Genomic DNA, 24,419 nt, shown 5'->3' with positions numbered 1-24,419 from the left:
ACGGATACCGGACAGGCTCAGTGACACACACACAAGTAGTCACTGAATGTGCTGGGCCTGGCAGTAGCACACACAGTGGGAATTAGCAAGGCTGTCTATGCAACACAAGTGTCAGTGGGACACACACACACACACACACACAAAAAGATCACAAGAACAAGATTAGCTCTCAAAAGAGCTGTTGAGGGGTGCTTTTTTAGCAATTACAATCAGCAAAGAGCAAGCTAACAAGCCTACAAGAGCCTAACTAAGCTTTCCCTATGAGAGTCAGCAGCAGCTATCCCTTCTATAATTACTGTAGACACAAGAGTTAGTCCAATGCCTGACACTGCCTGCCTTTTATAAGGGGGGGGGGGGGGGCTCAAAGAGGGAGTGTAGCCTAATTGGCTACAATGTGCCTGCTGACTGTGATGTAGAGGGTCAAAGTTGACCCTCATGATGCACTATAGGGGCGAATCGAAATTCTGGAAAAGTTTGTGGTTCTCCGCGATCGAGAACCACGGAAGTTCGCCAGCGAACCGTTTGGGCCATCTCTAGAGTAGACACAACATTTTTTGCAGAAGAAATGATCATTTGAGATGATTTCAGCTGAACATCTGATGTCCATACGGGTGTCCACCCTTTACATCATGGACATGGTGGACTTGTTTTTTGGCCAACTGATTTGAGCCCAGGTATTGTGATCAGAAAAATCAGCCACAACCTGATTGACTTATATTGATAAAAACTGGATATTCAATCAGATTTCTCACTTGAATTATTCTTTTTTTTTTTTTTTTTTTCTTTTAGTGTTTTTATTGAATTTTCCGCAAAATTTTATCTTTTTATTGTATCGTGTGGCCACCTTTATTTTGTTCAAAATCAAATCAATGGGCTTGATTCACAAAAGAGTGCTAACTGTTAGCATGGCCTTCTTCGCGCGCATTTTCGCATTGCGCATGATTGCAAATTTTTGCATGAAACGATAACATTTTCGCGCGCAAACATGAATTTTCACGCGGAAACGTTATCGTTGTGCATGAAAATTCGCGATCGCGCACAATGTGAAAATTTGCGCGAAAACAGCCATGCTAACAGTTAGCACTCTTTTGTGAATCAAGCCCAATGTGTTTTATTACCTGGGCAGAGAAAGCGATAAGTGTAGCGCTCATCAGCCCTAAGTACTTCAGTGTATCATGCGATTACAGACTTGCGTGCAATAGGCAATCGATAGCCCTTCCACTAGCGATTGCTGTTACCAAGTCGCACTGCATATATGCTGATGTCTCTCTATCTGTCTGTTACAGGTACGTGTATCCATCCATGGATCAGCTGGCGGAAATGCTGCCTGGTGTGGTGCAGCAGCTGGGGTGAGTCTCTGTACTGACGTGTAAGATGTAGCGTAGGGTCAGGGCTGGTTCTACACTTTTTGCTGCCTGAGGCAAACTTGTGAGGAAGGAGGATGCACCACCAATCCCGGTTTGGAATGATGGCACAGCACCCAACAATTTACTCTGCCTCATTTAAAGGACCAGTTTCACAAATGTATTTTTTTTTCAGATAGATACTTTTAGTGCTGGTTTAAGCTGCAGGGCCGCACAACTCTGCACACAAGTGATTCCCCCCCCCCCCCCCCCCCTTCTCCCCACCAACAGAGCTCTCTGAGGTCTGATCGCCCACCCCCTGTGTTTATTTATTTTTTTTAATAAATATTTATTTGTTTTTTGTTTTTTTTTATATATATATTTCTTGCTATTTTATTTTTATTTTTTTTTCCAAATCCCCTCCCTCCCCCCAGACGGCCAATCACGCGGTTGGCTGTCATAGGCTTCTGCCTATGAGAGCTAATCGCTCTCTTGTCCCCCAGGAGGACAGCTGTGTCACACGGCTGTCCCCAGTACAGCGCTGCAGCAGATTGCAGCGCTGTACATGTAAATACACGGTGGTTTCGCAGTGTAACAGTCGTCTGAGCGGCGATCGCCCACCAGGCAGGAGATGTGCGCGATCTCCTACAAACTGCTGCCCCAGGACTTTACGTCAATCGCCAAGCAGTTAATGTGTGTAGTGGTTTCCAGCCTTTTTTTTTTTTCTTTTGAGTAGTATGGTAAAAATAAACTTACTTTGTTTATGCAGTCAAAAAGCACCCCCCCCCCTGTATTGGCGACAGCAAAGTGGGGAAGACTAACATAGTATAGGAGTGTACAAGCGGCAGTTGGAAAGTAGGCATATCGCTCTCACCCCTGCCTCCATCATCAGCTCCAAACGAGCGCTGAAATCGCCGCTCGTAGACTCAGCAGGAGCGCCTGTCATATTTGACAGGTGACGTCACCGCTGTGCACACAGGAAGCCTGCGGAGGGGACCTTCAGAGTCCCGTCTGAGCAGGCACTACTTGGGGCACCTAGTGAGTTTTAGAGACTTGCGCACATGCACAGTCTATGCCGCTCTCTGCGCTCGTGCTTTTGTTACATTTGTAGATGTCCGCTGAAGTCTGTAGTAAAAGGCATAGTGTAGGCATAGACTGCACATGTGTGCTTTCCTTGGTGAAGGGTCTGTCTGTCCTGATGCATTTTACTGCCAAGTGATTCCTCTTATACCGTAATTCCATGGACATTATTGACTTTTTTTATGAACTCTAACCAGGGCTTCTTTTTGGAGTAGGGTTTATATTTCGATCATCCTCAAAAATCCTGAAAAATCTTGCTAGGGTTAATTTTCAGGGAAGCAGGGTAGTCTGGGTATTGTTTGTTTATCAGGGATGATCAATGAGATGCAAATATTTCCAAGTTTATGCAAATTTATATGCAAATATATGCAGTTTGAAAATGGATCAGTCAAGCCCCACCCAGGTTTAAACTGATTGGTTCAATTTAAAACTGCATATATTTGCTTATAAATGTACATACATTTGCATAAACTATCTTTATCTATGAGTCCTATAGTATTAGCACAGCACCCTCTGCTGGGCGTACTGCAGCGGGGCAATTCTAATCCCTTTCCCTTGTACACAAGGTAACTTTCCATCTTATTTACATTGATTGAGTTTGTTTGTTCCCCTTAGTTTGAGGACTGTGATTGGAATGGGAATCGGAGCTGGTGCCTACATCCTGACAAGATTTGCAGTGAGTACTATTCACGTGTACAAATTCTACAAACAGAAGGGAACAGTAGTTTTGTGTCAGTGGTTTTAATTTGTAAAAATTATCTTTACTTTTTTTTATTATGTTTTTAAACAGCCCCCTCCAATATGCTCAATACAAGAGGAGGCCTGTTTACGGCAGCAGTAAAGCAACACTCTCTTCGGCCCACATAACTCTCCTCTTTTGCAGGATACCTAACCTGCATAGTCCCAGGCCCACAGCGTGGTACAGCTGTGCATTTGACTTGTCCAAGTGCTCCACATTGTACTGAGGGCTCAAAGTGGCATCTTGCCATGGGTGTAACAATCACCCCTGCGCAGAGGCCCCTCCTCCTCCCTCTCCCCAACCTAAAGTGCAGCCAAATAACAAAAAAACCTCCCCATTCACTCACAAAAACTGTTCCCGCCACATTCTCCCACCATGCCAAGTAGCGGGAGCGGGCGTAATTTGTTTCCTGCTTCCAAACGCTCATTCACAGCAGAACACTCTCTGCTGCCATTCGTCAGATCCCAATCATGTGATTTGGGGACCAAAGGGGGCCCCATGCTAGCATTTTTGCAGGGGGGGCCCTTTTAAGTCTAGTTACACCCCTGCATCTTGCACTTGTGCCTCTCTCCTTCCCCTATTGCCTTGGAGATTCTTTGTTTTGCTTTGTTTTGCAAAGCCCTGATGAAGGGTTGATACTAACCCGAAACAGACTAGTGTCATTGCCTAAACTACTATGCAGTGTACTGAAATTTTCTGAAATTGCAAAGACTGTACAATTCCTTTGGGAAGGATCGATTTTGTGTGTTTGAAACTTTTTGATACAAGAGATGTTTTACCGGAATATTTTGTATTTTCCTTATGATAAAGTTGGTTACAAATATTTTTTTCATTGTGGTTTGTTATGATGCATATCCTCCAGTTGACATATATGTGACTATGCAAGTGTGATGGACGACTCGTATGGAGTTATATACGGTACTTTTCTGATCAATGAGTTACTGAGGACACTTCTCCCAAATATTCTAAACACAAAATTACTATGCGAAGCATCAAAAAAACCCAGAAACATTTACAACATATAATACATATATACATATACAATACTTGTAATGACATTAATTCTGAACACAATCAGTAAATAAAACAAATATGACTGTAGGTATACTGAGTGAGCAACAGAAAATCCCCTATTCCCCTTTACTGAGGGCTCGTTTCCACTATCGCGAATCCGCATGCGTCCAACGCATGCGGATTGGACGCATGCGGATTCGCACATGTAATGCAAGTGGATGGGCCTGTTTCCACTGTAGCGTTGTTGAGGTGCGTTTTTTTCAGCGGTGAAAAAACGCACAAAAGAGCCACAGAATTCGCCTGCGAGTGGAATGCATGCAAATCGCAGGCAATGTATTTAATAGGGAAATCGCACGCGGTTTTTACGCGTTATTTTACGCGATTACGCATGTAATTCCGCATAGGAACCAATGTAAATTAACACAGGCAATGACATGATTAAAAACGCATATAGCATAACCTATGCGAAATCGCATGCGTAATCGCGTAAAATAACGCGTAAAAAACGCACCTGCATGCGATTTCATCAGCGGTGGAATCCAGGCGATTCTGCACCGCAATAGTGGAAACGAGCCCTAAAGGTCCATATATACATCCAATCTTGATTGCCCAGTTTTGCCACTTCCATCCATGTAGTAGGGGATTGGTAAAATTGTCCAATCAAGATTGAATGTGTGTAACAGGCGCAAATCTGTATACACATGTGAGATTTAGGCCCCCTTCACACTGCAAATCCGATTTGCGATTCCAATTCTCCCTGGATGCTATCAAAATAAGAAGAAAAGCGCAGCATGTAGTACTGATTAAAAATCGCAAATCAACAGCATTAGAGGCAGAGGATCAGGAGGACTGCCAGGCAACTGGTATTGTTTAAAAGGAAATAAATATGGCAGCCTCCATGTCCCTCTCACCTTGCGTCCCCTTTAAAGTATGTATGAGATTGTAAAACGTCAAGTCTTGTAAATTTCGCTCAAAGCCCAGATTTGGTTTCAGCCACAATGAAGGCACATGAATTACATTTTGTTGGGGAAAATCACCGAATTGTACATTGAACAACCAACTCCTGTCTGTTGCAGCTGAATCACCCCACCATGGTGGAAGGACTGGTCCTCATCAACATTAACCCCTGTGCGGAAGGATGGATGGACTGGGCTGCCACTAAGGTAGGCGGAGTTACTCCTGCCATGTGATGATGATGTCATATTTGTAGAAAGTTAATGTATATATATTTCAGTGTTATGTACTGTTGGGCCATTTTACTCTATCGTAGCTTCTAGCGGCATACCTCCCAGCTTTTTGAGATGATAAAGCAGGACACTTAAGCCAGGCCCCTGCCACACCCCTGATCTCACCTACATCACACCCCTAAGGTGCGTACACACGCACTACGGCCGCCAACAACGGGTCCATCAGACCCTCCCGCTGGGCGGACTTTCAGGCGACAGTAGCACGTGTGTGTACACTGTCGGCGGACTGATAAGGCTGTTTATGAGTGGTCCACCCGGCGGATCGTTCAGAAACAGCCTTATCAGTCCGCCGACAGTGCATACACAGCGGGAGGGTCTGATGGACCCGTCGTTGGCGGCCGTAGTGCGTGTTTACGCACCTCTAGTCACGCATACCATTAAGATTTCATAACAAAAATATGTTTTATAATTCAAACCACACTGGTCCTTTCTATCCTGGTTCATTTTCCTTCATAGTAACATTTTAAAATGAGTAATATATCAATTTAAAGGATGGGAATAAAGTTTAGAGTCAATCAAACACATTTTTCAGTAGAGAAAACCATATATTTCCATAGAAAGAGGGACAAAGTCCTGAAAGAGGGACACAGGAGGAGGAAAGAGGGACAGAGGGACAGGGCTCCAAAAGAGGGACAGCTGGGAGCTATGTAGCGGCTTTTTCTTTGTGTGAGATGAGTTGTTATCGATGGCCATGCACAAGATTTGTGTGTGTATTTGTGTACTTGTTTGCTTATCATCGTTTGTCCTTCTTATTGTTCTGACAGCTCTCTGGACTGACTCACGGATTAGCTGATATAGTGATCTCCCATCTTTTTGCCAAGGTGAGTTTTCTTAAAATAAAACGGTAACTACTTTACAGCGCTAGATTGTGACCCTCTGTTAAAGGGAACCGAGCAACATTTTTAACGTCCAAGTCCGCTCAATAGCAAATTAAAAATGCATGCTAAATTGTAGCTCGCTATTAAAAAAATCATTTTACCTCATCTTTTTACATTTAAGGGTTAATTACAGGCAGTATTCTTCTACTTCCTCTACTTGCAAATAACAGAAAATAGAAGGCAGATAAGGACTCTTCTAATTAAACTTAATTGCCCACAAGCTAAGATCAAACAAAACCATTAAGGTTTTGCTCTGCTCTGCTGACCCTCTCTGTCAAGCTCTTCACTGGCTACCAATTAATGAGAGGATTCAGTTCAAACTCTTAACCATAACCTACAAAGCTCTCCACAATCTCTCTCCCCTGTACATCTCCTCACTAGTCTCCAGATACCAACCCAACTGCAATCTCAGATCTGCACACGAGCTTCTTCTATCCTCTTCTACAATTACCTCCTCACATTCACGTGTACAAGACTTCTCACGTGCCTCACCCCTCCTCTGGAATGCCCTTCCACAACACATCCGCCACTCTCCCACCTTCGAAATCTTTAAACGTTCCCTCAAAACCCACCTTTTCCGACAAGCATATTCTCTAGCTTAGGCCATGCACCCACTAAATAACCTAATTACGCACTGCCTGTACATATACTGTATACTTCCCCCACCTCTTGTTTCCACCCCATTCCTTTAGATTGTAAGCTCGCAAGGGCAGGGCTCTCACCCTTTTGTGTCATGGAATGTTATTAATTTAATTGCTTGCACTCTGTTAGACATTTATACATTTTAGTCATCATGTTAAATCAAGTTGTAATCAGCAGTGCTGTATCTTGTATCAGTGTTCATATTTCATGTATATCATTGTCTGTATCATTATGTATCCCTTGTTTGTTTTCTTACATTGTACAGCGCCACGGAATATGTTGGCGCTTTATAAATAAATAATAATAATAATAATAATAATTAAGCATTAGGAAGGGGGGAGGAGAGGGAACACTGTGCTTCAAACAGATAAGATAAGTCACACTTAGCAGGACAAACATGGCAGCTCTTTTAGCTATTTGAAACCAGGAGCTGCTAAGATCCCTTTAAGCTCCATACACTGTGGTCATTGCAAACTGGTCAGGTGATAATCGTTTAAAAAATATATGCCCCATCGATGGGAAAAAACAGCGATTATCGTATATGTAGAGCAATCTGTCCTGATGGATTGATTCAGAGCATAATCGGCGTTAATCCTTCACACTGCAAGATAGCAAATGTTAGATCCATTCAATACTCAAGTACTGCGAATTTCGCACTTCCAGGTCCTCCTTTTCATGCTTTCGGTAACCATCCGCTCAAGAGATCCCCATTGTACGGTTGCTTAATCAAAATGTGTGCTAAAATCGTTAGCTGGTCGCTAACTGCCAGGGATCGGTAACCGCCGTCTATTGTGTGTACAGAGCTTCAGCAGCAGTGATGTCCAAAAATATAGATACTGAACATAACAAAACCTTTGATGCCCCCCCCCCCCCCCCCACATGTTAACACCCCTTCCCTTGCCTCCCCTTGGTGTCCTTCAAGGCCTTGGGGCCCATCTCACAAGGGTCATAAAACAAGTGTGGCATCCTGATCTTCACACCCATAACCAGGCCTGGATTGACCTCACAGGAGCCTATAGGCACAGATGTCCTGGCACCTTAGATTTTGCCTTCCATGAACCTACAGCTGAACCACAGCACACGTGTGCTGGTTATCACAGCTGTTACTTCTCTCTTGCCCATAATATGTAGCTACAGGTGCCCCTTAGTATTCGGTAGCCAGAAGTACCCTCAATATTAAGTAGCTAGAGGTGCCCCAAAGTATTAGGTAACTAGAGGAACCTCAGTACTAAGTAGCTAGAGGTGCCCCTGACTGGAGGGAGATCTGGTAAACGGAATGCTGAGAGCTGGGTGAGTAACTTCTCATTTACACTCTCATCATCAGGACTCTGCATTGAGAAAGAGAGGAGTGAGCTGCCTTTCCATCATCTAGCGCCTGTAGGCGAAAGCCTACAATGCCTTATGGTAAATCCCCGGCCCTGCCCATAATAAGTGTAGATACAAAAACACCTGATCTGAAGTATAGTCCCCTGTATTGGAGGGCGTGAAGTAGTAGTTGGGGCCCCAAAACAGCTCTGGGGGCCCCCTGCAATCGCAGGGGCTATTGCCTTCTAGTTACACCCCTGGCAACCCTATTTATTTCCTTTTAAACAATACCAGTTGCCTGGCTATCCTGCTGATCTCTTTAGCTGCAGTCGTGTCTGGATCAAACACCCTGAAACAAGCAGGCGGCTCATCCAGTCTGATTTGTGTCAGAAACGTCTGATCGGCATGCTTGTTCAGGGTCTATGGCTAAGGGCCCTTTTACCCTGGGGCGGTGCGGTGTGGTCATTTTACTGCACCCCACCTCCGGGCAAAGAAAGGCTATGCAGACTTTCATACTGTGACGTTACGGCATGACGCGACGGAAGTGACGTTTTCGCTGTTGCCAGACGCAGGTCAAGAACTACGTTACCGCACATCTTCTGCAACGAGCTGCAGCAATCTTCATGTGCCTGGAAGTCATGTTAGTCTATGGCGACGCATGGATTAAAAAAAAGAAAAATGACCGACTTGATGTTGCGGTGAACATAGGTGGAAGTGTATTTTTACAATACCCTTCCATGCACTTCCACATACTTCGAAGCAGGAAGTGACTGCAAGCTTGCTTCACTTCCTGCTTGGCCCAATGCCAGATGGGTAATACCGTTTAGTAACGCGGTATTCCCCGAAGGCCTGTTTTTGGTGGTGCGGCGCGGTTGCCGCACCGCCAGGTTGCAGTGTGAAACCGGCCTAAAAGTATTGGAGGCAGAGGATCAGCTGGAGAGCCAGGCAATGTGCAATGTCTAAAAGGAAATAAACATGGCAGCCTCCATATCCCTCTCACCTTGGGTTCCCCTTGAAATATGAATCCACTAACAAACACACTAAAAGCTGATGCCGTTGCAGCGCCCTCTAAAACGGAAGTCTGTTTAAAGAGAAACTCCGACCAAGAATTGAACTTTATCCCAATCAGTAGCTGATACCCTGTTTTACATGAGAAGTCTATTCCTTTTCACAAACAGGGGGCGCCGTATGGCTAATATTATGGTGAAACCCCTCCCACAAGAAGCTCTGAGTACCGTGGTACTCCTGGCAGTTTCCTGTCTGTGAACCCTGTTACATTGTGGGAAATAGCTTTTTACAGCTGTTTCCAACTGCCAAAACAGCAAGCAGCAGCTACATCACTTGCCAGCAGTAAAAATGTCACCATGTAATAAATGTCAGAATATAAATCAGGGATTTAAAAGATTTTACAATGCGCAAACACTGACTAAATCACTTATCCATAATTATTGTAAAAATGAAGCACTTTTTTTTTACAATTATTTTCACTGCAGTTCCTCTTTAACAATCCCTTCCATCCCTCAGTTCAGTGGTTATAAAACATATTTATCAGAACCCACAAAGCACCTTTCGGCTTCTGGCATCAAATTCCATTTTTAGCTGACAGAAGGTTTGATAAGGGCGGACAATAACATAAGTGGCGCGCGGTAACTCAATCTCAGTAATCGCAGAGCTATTATCGGTATTATGGAGAGGCTCTGCACGCACACGCCGCCCCATATCCCTCCTGATGCAGGAACCTCGTGTAGGCAGAGAGATCGTCGCTGTCATTGGGACTCCGAGGATAGCAGCTTGTGTTCTGACCTACTTAACAGAATCATGACGGCAGGATCCGGTGCTTCGCTCTGTGTACAGTAATCCTTTACAGCTTCATGTTTTTGTGTGTCCATCTAGGATGAAATCCACAACAATCACGACCTGGTACAGAAATACCGCCAGCACATAGGGAGCATGAACCAGCACAACCTGGCCCTCTTTGTGAAATCCTACAACAGGTGAGAGTAGCAGGACGGCCTAAGTGCCGTGGTGGCTGTACAGCCCATTAGCGTAACAATAGCCCCTGCAACCTCCGCAATTACAGGGGGGCCCAGGGGCTTTGGGGACCCCTCCTCCTGCCATCTCCATGCAGGGTGCGTTATATCTCTCTGCATCACAGCATCAGCACTCTCTGCTGCCCTTAGCCAAGCTCCCGATCACATGACTCGCATCGGTCATGTGATAGGGAGACGGGGAATGGCAGCAGCGAGAGTGTGCTGTGATGCATGGAGGAGACCCGCAGCGCTGGAAGCAGGTAATATTACACATGCTACTCTGCATAGCAGGAAGGGGGTGTCATGGATGTTTGTTTACTGCCTGCCTGTCTGGACGCTTGGGGTGGGAGGCGGGGGCCATAGACTTAGGGGGCCCAATACATGGTAGTTATGCCCCTTTACAGGGCTTTTTACTGGAGGCGGTCAGTGAGATGCCAGATTTCTGACTTTTCCACAGATGTGCAAACTAGAGGCAGCTTAGAATCGGGCCAATCAAATGGACTTCCTGGTGAGTTTGATTGATTGGTCCATTTCCAAGCTGTGTGTAATTTGCATTACATTTGCAATCCAGATTGAATAGCATTGCACTGACAGAATCCGCCCCCTGCTCTATGTGCTGTCACCTGACCAGGAAAGTTTGCATGCAGAGTTAGGGAGCCACAAGAACATATTTGTTGAGCTCTTGTCAGAATTGTTAAGTAGGTCCCTATCTAACCTTTTTTTTTTAAGGTTTCAAAGAGTACGTGAGGCAAACAATGACAGAGCCTGTCATGATAGACTCTGTCTAAATGATGATGGATCCGGGGGGCTGTTAGGTCTAAGTACTCACCTGATCCAACATCTTTAGGTCAAAGGTGATGCTCCGCCCCCTCCCTCCTCAGTAGTGCAGTGGTGGCCAAGTTTCCGAAGACTGCTGATGGTATTTGGAAACCTCCGCCTGTGTCCATGGCCCGCCAACAGCTCGGCTGCAGAGCTGGGGGCGGGCCGTGGTTAAGCAAGTGGGACGTGGCCAAAGCCTGGGTTGACAATTATAAAAAAAATCTCCAGGGCCCATCTCAGAGCCATCATTTGAGGACAGATAAGTGACCATACCACCACCCCATCCCTAATCCTTCCATCAGTTAGATAGAGCCAGTCAGTTTTTCCTGAGCTACTCTTTAAATCCTCTTCTCAATTTCTGAACATGCAGACTGAGTTCTAAGTTTCTCTGAGCATACTTGAGTTCAAGACAAACAGTAACCAAGATTTGAACTTCATCGCAATCAGTAGCTGATACCCCTTACCCAAGAGAAATCTTTTCCTTTTCTCAAACAAATCATCTGTATGACTGATATTATTGTGAAACCTCTCCCACAGTGTGATGTCAGGACCATGGTTCTGACATCACACTGTGGGAGCCTTGTTGCATTGTGGGAAATAACAGCTGTTTACAGCTGTTTCCAACTTCCAAAAAAGCAAGCAGCATCTCCTTCCAGTGACATCACCTGCCAGCAGTAAAAATGTCACCATGTGATAAATGTCAGAATGTAAATTAGGGAGAGGAAAGATTTTACAATGAGCAAACACTGACAAAATCATATATACATAATTATTGTCAAAAATAAGCAATTTTTTATTACATTATTTTCACTGGAGTTCCTCTTTAAACATCACATTTTTTTTTTTTAATTCACAGCCGAAGAGATCTAGAAATAGAACGTCCCATTCCAGGAACAAATGCAGTCACATTAAAGTAAGTCGGTTGTTTTGTTTTATTTACATCAGCTACAGCCAGATTGCTAATGTTGAGCCAAACATGTGTATGAGAGTGAATGACCGATGCCTGTATGTCCTGTGCTGTGGGACTGGGAGTCTATTACTGGGATGACTCCACATTCTGTGTTTTATCAGAAGCAAATGTTCCTAAGTAAAACAATATGTACCCACTTCCTATATGAGCGACTATCCGTATTGTGCAATGATGCATCACAAGGAGTTGTTTATAAACAGAGAGATTTTTAACAGTAAATCCACGCCCTTTGGAAGGGCGCATGTCTACCATACTTATCAGCCAAAGAATTACAATAGCCTAATATTTTTGTGCCCACAAAACACTGACCCATTGAGGCCTGCACTCCACAAGACCTCTGAGGGTCTTGTTTGTTAATCAGCACTGAGATGTTAGGTGCTAGTCTACTTTAGGGGACCCAACAGGAAACCTCATAGGAAAATCCTGCTAACTTGATTGGGTGGACAGCACCCTCTCAAACTGCTGGGTTTCAGATAGGTTGTAGTAAGCTACACCCACACTGTTCGGCCAATCGCAAGGCTTCATGCTGTAGAGGGTGCTGTGATTGGAGAACTCTTCCCTATGAGGTTTTCTGCTGGGTCTCCTAAACTAGACTTGCTCCGATGTTAAAGTGAGGGTCCAAGCTAAAAAACAAAATTCACTTACCTGGGGCTTCCTCCAGCCCCTGGCAGCCGTCCTGTGCCCTCGCCGCAGCTCCGATGCCCTCCGTTGTCCCACGCTGCAGAAGCCGATCTGGCGAGGTCGGCTTCCTGGTCGGCCTCTTGGTGCTTTACCGTGCGGGTCACGTGGTCCGGCCGACATCATCAGCATTGTACTGTATTATTGAGCTTGGATGTTTCCTTTAACAGCAGTTCTGAAGTGAATCTCCGTGGACTGGACTTGATTATTTTGCTTATGCCACAGATTGGACAAAGTTCTGGGGACATTGCAGCCCAAAGAAACCACAATTCATCAACCCGAGCCACCTTCTTCCATTGCCCAACCATGGTCCAGTTCTGACACTCACGTGCCCATTGTTGGCTCTTTGGGTGGCTGCATGTGTGTTCCTGTTGTGTGCAATTCAGAATCTACTGAAGCCACAAAAATCACTACAACAATCAGTAAATGGACCTTGTAAAAGCACATCTAAACCCAACAAGGCAATTTATAATAACAATAACTACACCACAGGTAACCAAAGTACTGCTTATATTCTTCCTGCCAGCAGAGGTCACACTTTTGCAGATGGAATGACTGGCTGTTTGTTTAGAACCAGTGTCAGCCACTGCACCAGAAAAATGTCTCCCTCTGGTGGCCCGGAAGATCAGATGCCATGATGATCAAATCTGTTGGAGGCTGCAGATGCTGCATGAAAAGGGCACAAGCAATTAAATATACGGTACACTTATCCATTAGCAATAATTGCCAGTTTACAAAATAGGCAGATTCAGTCACATTTATTTTTAACTCTCAATAAAGATCAGAAAGCCCATCGGCACACAGAATCCACGCAACAGCAACCACAACATGCAACTGGATAATTGTAACAGCGTCTCCATGCAGCCACAACTAAATACGAAACGTGTATTGAGAGAGAAGACGTGGGCACAGGAGTGACATTTCAGGCCGGCCTTTAATGATGATGACATCATTATGTCCCCTGGTTTGGACCTGTCAACATCATTAAAGTGAACCTCCGGACTAAAAATCGACTCAGCAGCACTGAAAAGGCGTGGTGTTTCCTTAACAGTTTCCCAGCATCAGAGCTTTGTTTCTTTTATACAAGCCTCATTTTAGCTGCACAGAAGAAAACTGCCCGGGCTTTTTTCCCCTGATGCTGTGCAAAGCATGATGGGATTTCTGATTTTGTTGTCCTCGTTCTGCTGTTTTGGTGCAATTTTTTTTTCATTTTGAATTTGACATTTGAAGCCTAGTGTGTGCAGGTTATGGTTAGGGGTTATCAGGACACAGGACAGTTGGAACTGTGTCTCCTGCTCCTTGTCACCTCCTTTCAACCAAAAAGATGGCTGCCCCCATGACAAAGATGTCAGCCCCCATGAATCACAAACATTTGCCTGTTCTTTTAAAACAGGGTGGGTAAGTGATTATATTACCTGTCTATTCTAATTAACATAACTAATGTAACTTGATGACAGTATGTTTGTTTAGGCTGAAGTTCCCCTTTAAAGGCCGGTCTGTATTGTCACTCCTGTGGCTGTGCCCAGTGCCCATGTCTTGTCTCTCAATACAAATCTTTATTTTTAGGCCTGCCAAAAAAGGGAAGATAATCATCATCTAGCCTAAGTCCACTCTCACAGTTATGTGTCATGATCCAAATGTTTCTTTACGCTCATGTGTTTTCTTCTGTTTTTTTGTCATTACTATTTTAATGATTCTTAAAGAGACACTGAAGCAAAAAAAAAAAAAGTGATGATATAATGAATTGGTTGTGTAGTACGGATAATTGCTAGAACATTAGTAGCAAAGAAAATATTCTCATATTTTTATTTTCAGTTATATCGTTTTCTTTATCACAACATTCTCTAATATTTGCAGTTTACGCACTACTCAGCATTCTAATTGATTTTACAGAGCAGGCTAGTGAGCTTTTGAACTGAAACAATACAATGACTGACACTTGAGATAATAAGCTTTAGAAGACAGAGCTCTCTGCGACTTTGAAAGTCGTGGAGCTCAATGACTCTTTTGCATAGATAACAACTGAAGTTTCTTAACTCTTCCTGTACTGAAAACAATATTAGACTTCTGTCTCTGCTCCTAATGTTTTATTTCTTAGCTGTACTACACATACAAATCATTATATCATCATTTTTCTTCACTTCAGTGTCTCTTTAAGTATGTCAAAGTTTCCACCATAGATAATACCACAAGCTTTACATGACCTTTTTTATGTTCCAGGTGTCCTGCTCTGCTGGTGGTCGGTGACAGTTCTCCAGCTGTGGACGCAGTGGTAAGTTCCAAGGCTGACCTGATAAACATACCCATAATAACTGTACTGTTACTGTATATACTCTAATGTAAGCCACACTTTTTTTTCAACCAAAAACATGTCTCAAAAGTGGGAGGGTTGGCTTATAATCGAGTCAGGTGTGCAGGAGGCTTATAATCGAGTCAGGTGTGCAGCAGGATCCTACATACAGGGCGCACATTGGAAGCGTGCATGTATCTATAGATAAGTTATAGCAGTTAAAACATTTTTTGCAGTATTCATTTTTGATAACCTTGATTGCTGGGTCTTATGAGAATGTGAGTTGCTGCTGGGCTACAGTATTCATAAGTCTGTAAGTTGTCCAAGCTCATCCCTATATCACATTATCGCCATGGATGCAAGGAAGCACATCTATAAGATCATAGCTTGCACTGACTGAATTGAAAATATAAATTTAATAACTTTACATTAAAAAAAATTTATGTATCCATGACATGTGCTGGATTATTTTTATTGTAAGCAGAATTGCACTGTAGATACAGCAAACTATAGTGAACACAAAGGGCATTTCAGGGCAGAAGCAGGAATAGCAGGATCTGGGCAGAGATTCAGAACTTGGCACTGGTGGTGGAAATCAGGACAGTTGGCCATCAGGATATAACATAGATGTCCTTGCATGGGTTGGCCATGATTATAGATCATGCCTTGATGAGACCAGAACGTACAGAACATGCAACTGGTAACATTTACCCCTCTCTTCCGTCCATCCAGGTGGAGTGCAATTCAAAACTGGACCCCACAAAGACCACTCTGCTAAAGGTAGGATCTAAAATTACAGCTTCTTTACAAAATTTCAGGTTCTGTCTATACTTTCATATTAGTCCCTATCTGGTTCCGGACCGACGCAGTATGAATCTAAGTCCAGCAGGTGGTGCTGCCGCTCTGACTGGACATAGATTCCACGCCCTGTTGAATTGCATGTTACCGCCGCTCTGAACCCGCCGCAATTCACTCGCTCTGCCGTCTATAAGACGGCAGAGCTCTGTAAGCAGGTCAGGAGCCGCTTTCATTGGCTCCTGAGAGTGTGATCACGGAGAGCCAATCATATTGGCTCCGATTGATAGACAGCATCAGGAGCCAATGAAAGCGGCTCCTGACCAGCTATCTGCACTTTGCCGTCATAGAGATGGCAGAGAGAGGAGCCTGCGGCAATGGGACATCGTTGTGACCGGTGAGAGCGTCGGGTATGTGCGGTGATTCGTCGGGAGGCAGTGGTTTACTGTACCAGCAGTCTCTGGTCCTTAAAGAGAACCCAAGCTGGGTTTGAAGAATGTGATCTGCATACAGAGCCTGGATCTGCCTATACAGCCCAGCCTCTGTTGGTATTCCAAACCCCCCTAAGGTCCCCCTGCACTCTGCAATCCCTCATAAATCACAGCCGTGCTGTCCACACACAGCGTGTCGCAGTGGGTTGTGTTTTTCTCTATAGTGTCAGTCTGCTGCTCTCCCCACCTCTTGCAGAACTCCAGTCCCCACCTGCATCCCTTCCCTCCCTGCTGATTGGAGGGAAGGGACGGGGGCAGGGACTGGAGCTATGCAGGAGGCGGGGGAGCAGCCGAGACTGACACTACAGATGTAAACACAGCCGCACAGCGCGGCTGTGATCCATGTCTGATTTCAGAGTGCAGGGGGACATTAGGGGGGTTTGGGATAGCAACAGAGGCTGGGCTGTATAGGCAGATCCAGCCTCTGTATGCAGATAATATTCTTCAAACACACCTCGGGTTCTCTTTAAGGGGGCAGAGACTGCTGGTGTATGGAAGTGGCTATTCAATCAACATTTTGTTCAGAATTTTCTCCTAGAAGATACTTTTCCATCTTCTATTTAAAATCACTTTTCAGTACTTTGCATTTGAAAAAGTACCATAAAGAAGGCGAAAAAAAAGTCATCTTGCTTGCTGGTGGCTTAAATGGCATTTAATTCATTAGGTCTGAAAATATTACCTAGGAGAAAAAGAAAAGGGATAAGGGCCCTTGGCCTGAGTTTTCTCTTTGGTGTTATTTTCCTACTTTGTCAGTAAAATACCTTTTAAGCCACCGGCAAGCAAGAGAATACTCTTAGAAGACAGAAGAAGACAGGACTTTTTGGATATTTTTCAGTTGCAGAATGCTGCAAAGTTATTTTAAACAGAAGATTAAAAATGATCTCCCAGGAGAAAAAAAAGTGCAGCCATTGTGCGCGTAAACCAGGAAGAGGAGCTGCATTTGTTAGGACGAAGGAAAGCCTCAATAGGATCCTGAGGCTTCCCTCTCTAATAGAGAAGATGTCGCGAACATAGAATTTTCCATTCGTGTACGGCGAATGCGAACTTCCGCAAATGTTCCCGAACATAGATGTCCGCCATAGACTTCAATGGGCTGGCAAAAAACCTACCAAGACTGTTTCTGGCCACAAAAGTTATGGAAAACTTGTTTCAAGGCGTCTAACACCTGGACTGTGTCATGCTGGAGGGGGATCCATGCCAAACGTCCCTCCAAAAATTACGGAGTTGAGGCAAAGTTGGGTTTTAATCCCTAAAGGGCAGAAATCGCATTGTGCACAGCTCTGGGTGTCAGTGGGCTGTGGAGTGTCACACACAGAAATGCAATAGTACTATCAGAATACAGTGAAATAATAATGCCCTGGAGTGGTTCTGTGTATGCAACTTAATGTGGCAACAGCAGTAGTGTGCACACAGTTCTGGGTGTCAGTGGGCTGTGGAGCACACACAAAAAACACAGGAGACCGATGTGATCGCCGTAGGCATATATTTACCAGTGTTCGGTGGAGCCAGCACTGGATCCCGGAGGGTGAAGAGGACGGGGGAAGCCCCATAAGGAGCCAGAGGCTTACCCCTCCTGAGGTAAGTATCCCTCAGGGGGAAGTTTGTTACAGATTTTCTTTAGGCCTCTTGCACACTACATGCGATTCTGATTTTTTTATACAATACAATTTTTGATTCAGCATGCAGTACTTTTTTTTTAATCGAAATCAAAAATTGTAAAAAAAAAAATCGGAATCACATGTAATGTACAAGAGGCCTTAAACCGAGTCCATGTTTGCCAGAATCCAGCTTGCACAATATTTCTGAGCCAGGAATGAATGTTTTCGGGTATGCAGAAGTCAATTTAGACATTTATTGTGTGACTTAGCGTCCAGCTGTCGCCATCTAGTGGTAAATGAGAGGAACACATTTAGTAAAGTTTTAACCGCTGTTATTTTCTTTCTCCCCAGATGTCAGACTGTGGAGGCTTCCCCCAAGTCGTCCAGGTAGATAAAGTTATATAAACTTTCCATGAGGACATGAATAGACGTTGCAATTACAATACCTATTCATCTATTTTTTTTTCTATTTTCAGCCCGCAAAGCTTGCCGAAGCCTTTAAGTATTTTGTCCAAGGCATGGGCTACAGTAAGTATAATATTTCATACAAATATAATATAAATCAGGGATGGTCGTAGTCAGCCATCTTCGCTACGCTGGAACTACACGTAGTTATACACAATTACGCTTTGCAAACTACAGTTTCGAAATCAAAAGATTCGCTACGTTTGCATTTCGTAGACTACGTGTTAAAATACGAAAGCTTCACGTAGTGTATGCGGACGCTTATGCCCTTATGCGGAATTTTTACGCATTAATACGCTAAGTATGCGCATGCGTGAACTAATATATGCGTACATTCCACCTTCCAATGCGGAATTGTATGCATATAGAAGGGCAATAATAATTCTGCACATGTGCAATTACAAACAATGATACGTATAGACGCTCTTACCGCACGCGTAGTTGACTTCGCAATACATACGTCAACTATGTGTAGTGGGCGAAGCTTCGAATAGCGGTACTACGACTACGCGTAAATACGTAAGTGACGGTTTTAAACGTTGTCTATGAACTACGATGCGTAGTTGCGGACTACGACACGTAGATTCGCACTGGCGTAGTTTACGAGCAACCCTGATATCAATATATAGAGTACACTCCTTTTTTTCCTTTAGGTGCAGGGAACTGGGTTGCGTAAATTTGGCCAGTGGGATTTTGGTTTCATGCAGAAAGCTACTTTGGCACATGATAAAAACAGTTCCTGGCAAACAACGACCATTTCACCTGTTTATATTTGCTGCACATTTTTGTGTACAAAATTTGCATTTGCATTTAATATTGAAGTCAATGGCTGCTGACTTTAGTGGTTAATAGCAAAGCTAGACTCACCACATTTGCAGGGTATGTTACGAAGAACAGTGGGAACATTGATTTTAAAGTTAGGATAGGAAATTTAAGGTCGCATTCACAGTGGGACGTTATGGTTGCTCGTTATAAAGTCTTATAAAGCAGCTTACCGCACTGCAATGCTAATCCTATCTGCTGTTCACAGTGCGACGTTAAAGTCGCGCTAAAAAATTGTTGCGTTGTGGTAACTTACTGCTTGCAGTGTGTTACCTCTTACCGCAAACGTGTTGCGACTTTAACATCGCATTGTAACGCAATGTCCCACTGTGAATATGCCCTTAAATGTGGTTAAATGACAGATAATGTATCCGCTTCTCAGGAGTGTAAAGTTACATATATCAAAAAGGAAAAGCAGTGAATTCCATGCTGGTGTTTCCAGAGGGTCTGTTCGCAGTGCGTAATGACCACCTGGAAATCCGGTGGAACTGTGGCAATGCTTTGTCCACTGATCGCTGTGCAGCCGCAATATTGCTGTATAAGAATCTCTTGCCACTATACCTATTTTTTGGACAATAAAAAGTTGATTTAAAAATAAAAATGATGTGGGGTCCTTCCTCCCGAGCCTCTTTAACACCTTGTCCTCCATGCAGGCTGTAATAGCCTGAATGAGGAGCCTGGACAGCGTAGTGCTTCAAACAATGAGCTATAACAGCCTGCATGGTCCATGGTATGGGGGGGGGGCAATCTTCCCCCCCCCCCCCAAAGCCCTTGTCAAATCCATAGACTTTTCCCTACCTAGGGAGGAGGTGGGGGTCATCAAAGTCCTGGGGAGATGGTTTATTTGGGAAGGGGGCTGCCCAGATGCCCACCCCCTCCACAGCTGCCCCCATTTCCACAAAGGGTAAAGTCCTTTCATATTCTTCATCAACCAAAATACTTACCTTTAACCTCCTGGGCGATACAATAATATCGCCAGGGGGCGGCGCAGCACTTTTTTTTTTTTTTTTTTAATCATGTAGCTAGTTACATGATAGCCACTGTGCAGCGGCATCCCCCCACCCCTTCCGATCGCCTCTGGCGATCAGAGCAAACAGGACATCCCGTTCAGAACGGGATTTCCTGTTTGGCTTCCCTCGTCGCCATGGCGACGATCGGGATGACGTCATCGACGTCAACGACGTTGTGACGTCAGAGGGAGTCCCGATCCACCCCTCAGCGCTGCCATGGCACTGATTGGCCATGCTGCGCACGGGGTCTGGGTGAGGAGGGGCGGCGCGACATGGCGGGTAGTGGCAAATCAGCACAGAGCGGAAGCGATCAGGGTATATACACACAGCTAGCAGAGTGCTAGCTGCGTGTAACAAAAAAAAATTATGCAAATTGGCCCACCAGGGCCTGAGAAATCCTCCGCGGCGGCTTACCCCGAGCTCAGCTCGGGATTATCGCCCAGAGGCTTAATTAATGTTCCTATGATAGTATCCTTTGAAATAATCCAACAATAATCTGAAATGATCCAAGAAAGATCCCCTGATTGAGCATTTCCGTGCAGCCGCTGCCGCGACACACACAGCTCTCTTTAGCTAATAGCTTAACAGTCCCTCCAGTGCTCCCCATTGGTCCATCAACAGAAGGGAATCCCCCAGGGCACCAATGGCCCCCACCTCCTACTGGGCACCGGAGGTAGGGAAGAGCCCCTTGTCCCTAGATTAGACAAGGGCTCTGAGGTAAGCTTGACATTTTTTTAAGCTTTTTTGTTTTTTTAACAAACTTTATCCACCACTTATATGCTATGCATGTGAGAAGTCTATTGTGTTTGTAGAAAACAGAATGAACCATCAGCCAGTTTAATGGGAGAAAGGAAAGCGTACACTCCCACATGGATAGTTTTTGAACTCTCCAAAGATGCAATAGTTATTTGGGGACAATGTGGGGACACTAAAATAGAATTTAGATCTGTATTTTTATTTCATATACAGTAGATTGGGGAAGAGTAGGCCGAAAACTCTGCACATGATAAAGTAACTTTTACAAATACATTCGCTGTAGAATCTCAGAGAAAAACTTTAAAACATTTTATTTGCTTTCAGTGCCAGCAGCCAGCATGACCAGACTGATGAGATCCCGAACCAACTCCGGCGCCAGCGTCTCTTCCCTGGACGGCAGGAACCGATCTTACACCGGCGATGGTAACAGAAGCCGTTCCCAAACCGGGGAAGGCAACCGCAGCAGGGCGCCGACCGGTGAAGGCAATCGCAGCCGCTCACACACAGACACCAAGATGGACGAGCACAACAATGTCAAGTCCATGGAGGTTTCCTGCTAAACTTCTCGGGCTGTGTTTGCACAGAATGAAATCTCACCTGCCAACTGTACAGATTGTCATGAGCTTGACCCCTGGGGGCTTTTTTATGTCAGCCAAGGTGTTAGGTTCAGCGTTCACTATTGAAAACAGAGCTAAGAGGACCAAAGATTGTTAGGCAAGGCAATTAACACAGTGTACTAGCCATTACTAGCCCAGCACACTCCATTCAAAAGAAACACACCGTTAATCCATTATTTCGCTGTTTAACTTTGGAAATGCAGCAGCATTAAAAATAGAAATTGAGTGCCTTACCTTTGGGAAAGGATTTTGCAGCTGCCTCCACTGCCAGCAGTTTACTTTGTCTGCTCTGACTTTTTCTAGCCACTAGAGGTCTCTTGTCAGGAGACGGGCTGCTCATTCTAACTAACAAAAAAATGAGACCTAACAGTGAACAGCGCTCTCTAGTGGCAGCAGAAAATGAGAGGGTATTATCAGCAAATCTGCCATTCATTATAGCAGTAATTAATGGATAATAAGGCACCATTGCCATTTCTAGTGCTGCTGTACATACAAAGCTTAATGGCCTCAAGGTGGCTTAAGTCGGTTTGTTCTTTAAAGGGAATGTATAGTGGATTTGTAATATAAATATATTTTTAATTTATTTATGGTTTAGCACTAAAATATAGTTTTTTTTTTAGCATTTTGAATGTGAGATTATAAAATATTACAAATAAATGTGTACATTTCGGAGGTCAGTTTGCTGGTTTAATGCCTAGCACACAAATAACTAGGCTGTGTTCCTTTTTTTTCTTTCTCTGCCTGAAAGCGTTAAATATCAGGTATGTAAGTGGCTGACTCAGTTCTGACTGAGACAGGAAGTGACTACAGTGTGACCCTTACTGATAAGACATTCCAACTATAAAACACTTTCCTAGCAGAAAATGGCTCCTGAGAGCAAGAAAGAGGTAAAAAAAAGGGGAATTTCTTATCAGTGAGGGTCACACTGTAGTCACTTCCTGTCGGAGTCAGGACTGAGTCAGCCACTTACATACCTGATATTTAACTCTTTCAGACAGAAAAAGAAAAAAAGGAACACAGCATAGTTATTTGTGTGCTAGGCACTGTACAAACATCATGTCACATGTCAGTTCGGGTATCCTTTAAGTAGTGATGGGTTAGTTTTGTGAACAAAAAAACTATGGCCCATATGCAATTAACTTTTGCTCCCGAGTTATCTCCTAGGAAATGATTATCATTTTCTTTTTAAAATAACTTTTCAGCATTTTACAATTGAAAAAGTACCCAAATGTTGGTGAAAAGGTACTGCCAAAATTATTTTGAGTATTTGGTTTAAAAGGCATTTTATGACAAGGGGCCATATGCAAATACCTTTTTCACCTGAGTCTTTTCTCCCAGGTGATATTGTCACAACTTGTAAATAAAATGCTTTTTTTTCACCACCAGCAAGCAAATAAATACTCAAAATAGTTTTGACAGTACCTTTTCACCTACTTTTTGCAAAGTGCTAAAAAGTTATTATAACTTAAACATGAAAAAAAAGTATCTCCTAAAAGAAAATTCTGACGACAAAGTGAATTGGCCAATATCCCTTTAATTTTGGAAGTGAATAAATCTCCTTTGTAATGTTTGCAAAATTGTTCTTGTAAATATCACGAAAAAAAGTCTCTAGACTTTGAGAGTGAGAACTTTAACCACATTGTTAGAGAGCTTTATTACCAATTAAAGCAGCAACGGGACCTCCAAACAAACATTATAGTTTTATTTGTAATAGTATTATTTTCTAATACAAATTCTGTAAAAAAAATATATTTTTAGTACTAACCCTAAATAAATAAAACAATTAAAAAACAATTACTATACATTACCTTTCAATTAATGAAATGTAGTTTTCTGTTCATAGCATTCATTAAAGAGACTTATGAGCATTAGATTAAAGAGTGAACTAATTCAGGAAAATTGTTATAAAACTGAGTAATATATTGGTAATTATATTGGCGCAGTAATGTTTTACTTTTTTTATCTTCTAATGAGCTCCAGATATACTTCTTACAAATCTTTTCTGGATATTTTTGTAGACTGCATTCTAGGAGCATGCTATCTGCAATACCTCTCTGCCCATAATGTTTTTAAGGCAGACCAGCTGTTTTCAGCAAGAAGACTTTGGAGCTGTTACAGGTTGAAAAAGTTGGAAAAACATTCTTTCTAGAAAAGGGCATCTTAAACAAAAATTATTCTCACGATTTATTATTTAGTGCTTGGCTAGAGTTGTCTTTAATTTTTTTATGCCACTAGATACCAATATGGTTGTGATATGTTGCAAAATGTAAATATGCATTTGAAAATATTTATAAATGTCTTGTGCATTGAAAATCTATTTTAATAGTTGATACATATTAGGGGAAAATGGGTTTTACAATAACCACGGGCATCAACTTTGTAAAATTTTAGATTTTATTAACATTTAGATTACACCGGAAGAAAAATATTTTTTTTCTTAATCTTTTTATTGCAAGTTTTCTTCCTAGTTTATGTTTTTATTAAACAAAAAGTTTTTTTTTTTCGTTCTTTTGAAATCAAACATAACACATAACCTAAAAAGGATCAAAAATAACGTACAGTATAATAAATACTGATATTGTTGGGTATTCAGATAAAAGGAAAGTAAATATTAGCATACAAAATAAAAATGCTAATAGTCAGTGGGGATATCTAAATTATTTTTGGTGCTGAAAAGTAATCTGTTCAATAAATAATTTCTTCAACATTTAATTGCTGCTAATTAAAAAAAAATATACTGATATTTTTGTAAAGTAATCATTGTCAATGACCTAAAAAAACTCACACAACAGAAAAACAAACAAAAAAAAGACTATCTGGTTGCATAGTT

General features: G+C 43.1%; 1 protein-coding gene across 2 annotated transcripts in view; it reads left to right on the top strand.

Annotated features, from left to right (window-relative positions):
- NDRG1 (N-myc downstream regulated 1) overlaps nt 1-22,563 on the top strand; it is a 101,871-nt gene extending 79,308 nt beyond the window's left edge. For both annotated transcript variants that reach the window (XM_068238047.1, XM_068238048.1), the window contains 11 exons: nt 1,287-1,349; nt 3,039-3,099; nt 5,253-5,339; nt 6,188-6,244; nt 10,142-10,242; nt 11,954-12,010; nt 14,966-15,017; nt 15,768-15,815; nt 18,271-18,306; nt 18,396-18,447; nt 21,297-22,563. In XM_068238047.1, the coding sequence (XP_068094148.1) occupies nt 1,287-1,349; nt 3,039-3,099; nt 5,253-5,339; nt 6,188-6,244; nt 10,142-10,242; nt 11,954-12,010; nt 14,966-15,017; nt 15,768-15,815; nt 18,271-18,306; nt 18,396-18,447; nt 21,297-21,532 (850 nt within the window). In that variant the 3' untranslated portion in view covers nt 21,533-22,563. The remainder of the gene's footprint in view (nt 1-1,286; nt 1,350-3,038; nt 3,100-5,252; nt 5,340-6,187; nt 6,245-10,141; nt 10,243-11,953; nt 12,011-14,965; nt 15,018-15,767; nt 15,816-18,270; nt 18,307-18,395; nt 18,448-21,296) is intronic.
- The last annotated feature ends 1,856 nt before the right edge of the window (nt 22,564-24,419 follow it).

Source organism: Hyperolius riggenbachi, chromosome 5 (assembly GCF_040937935.1).
Source record: "Hyperolius riggenbachi isolate aHypRig1 chromosome 5, aHypRig1.pri, whole genome shotgun sequence".
NCBI lineage: Eukaryota > Metazoa > Chordata > Amphibia > Anura > Hyperoliidae > Hyperolius > Hyperolius riggenbachi.
This window is presented reverse-complemented; position numbering and strand designations above follow the sequence as displayed.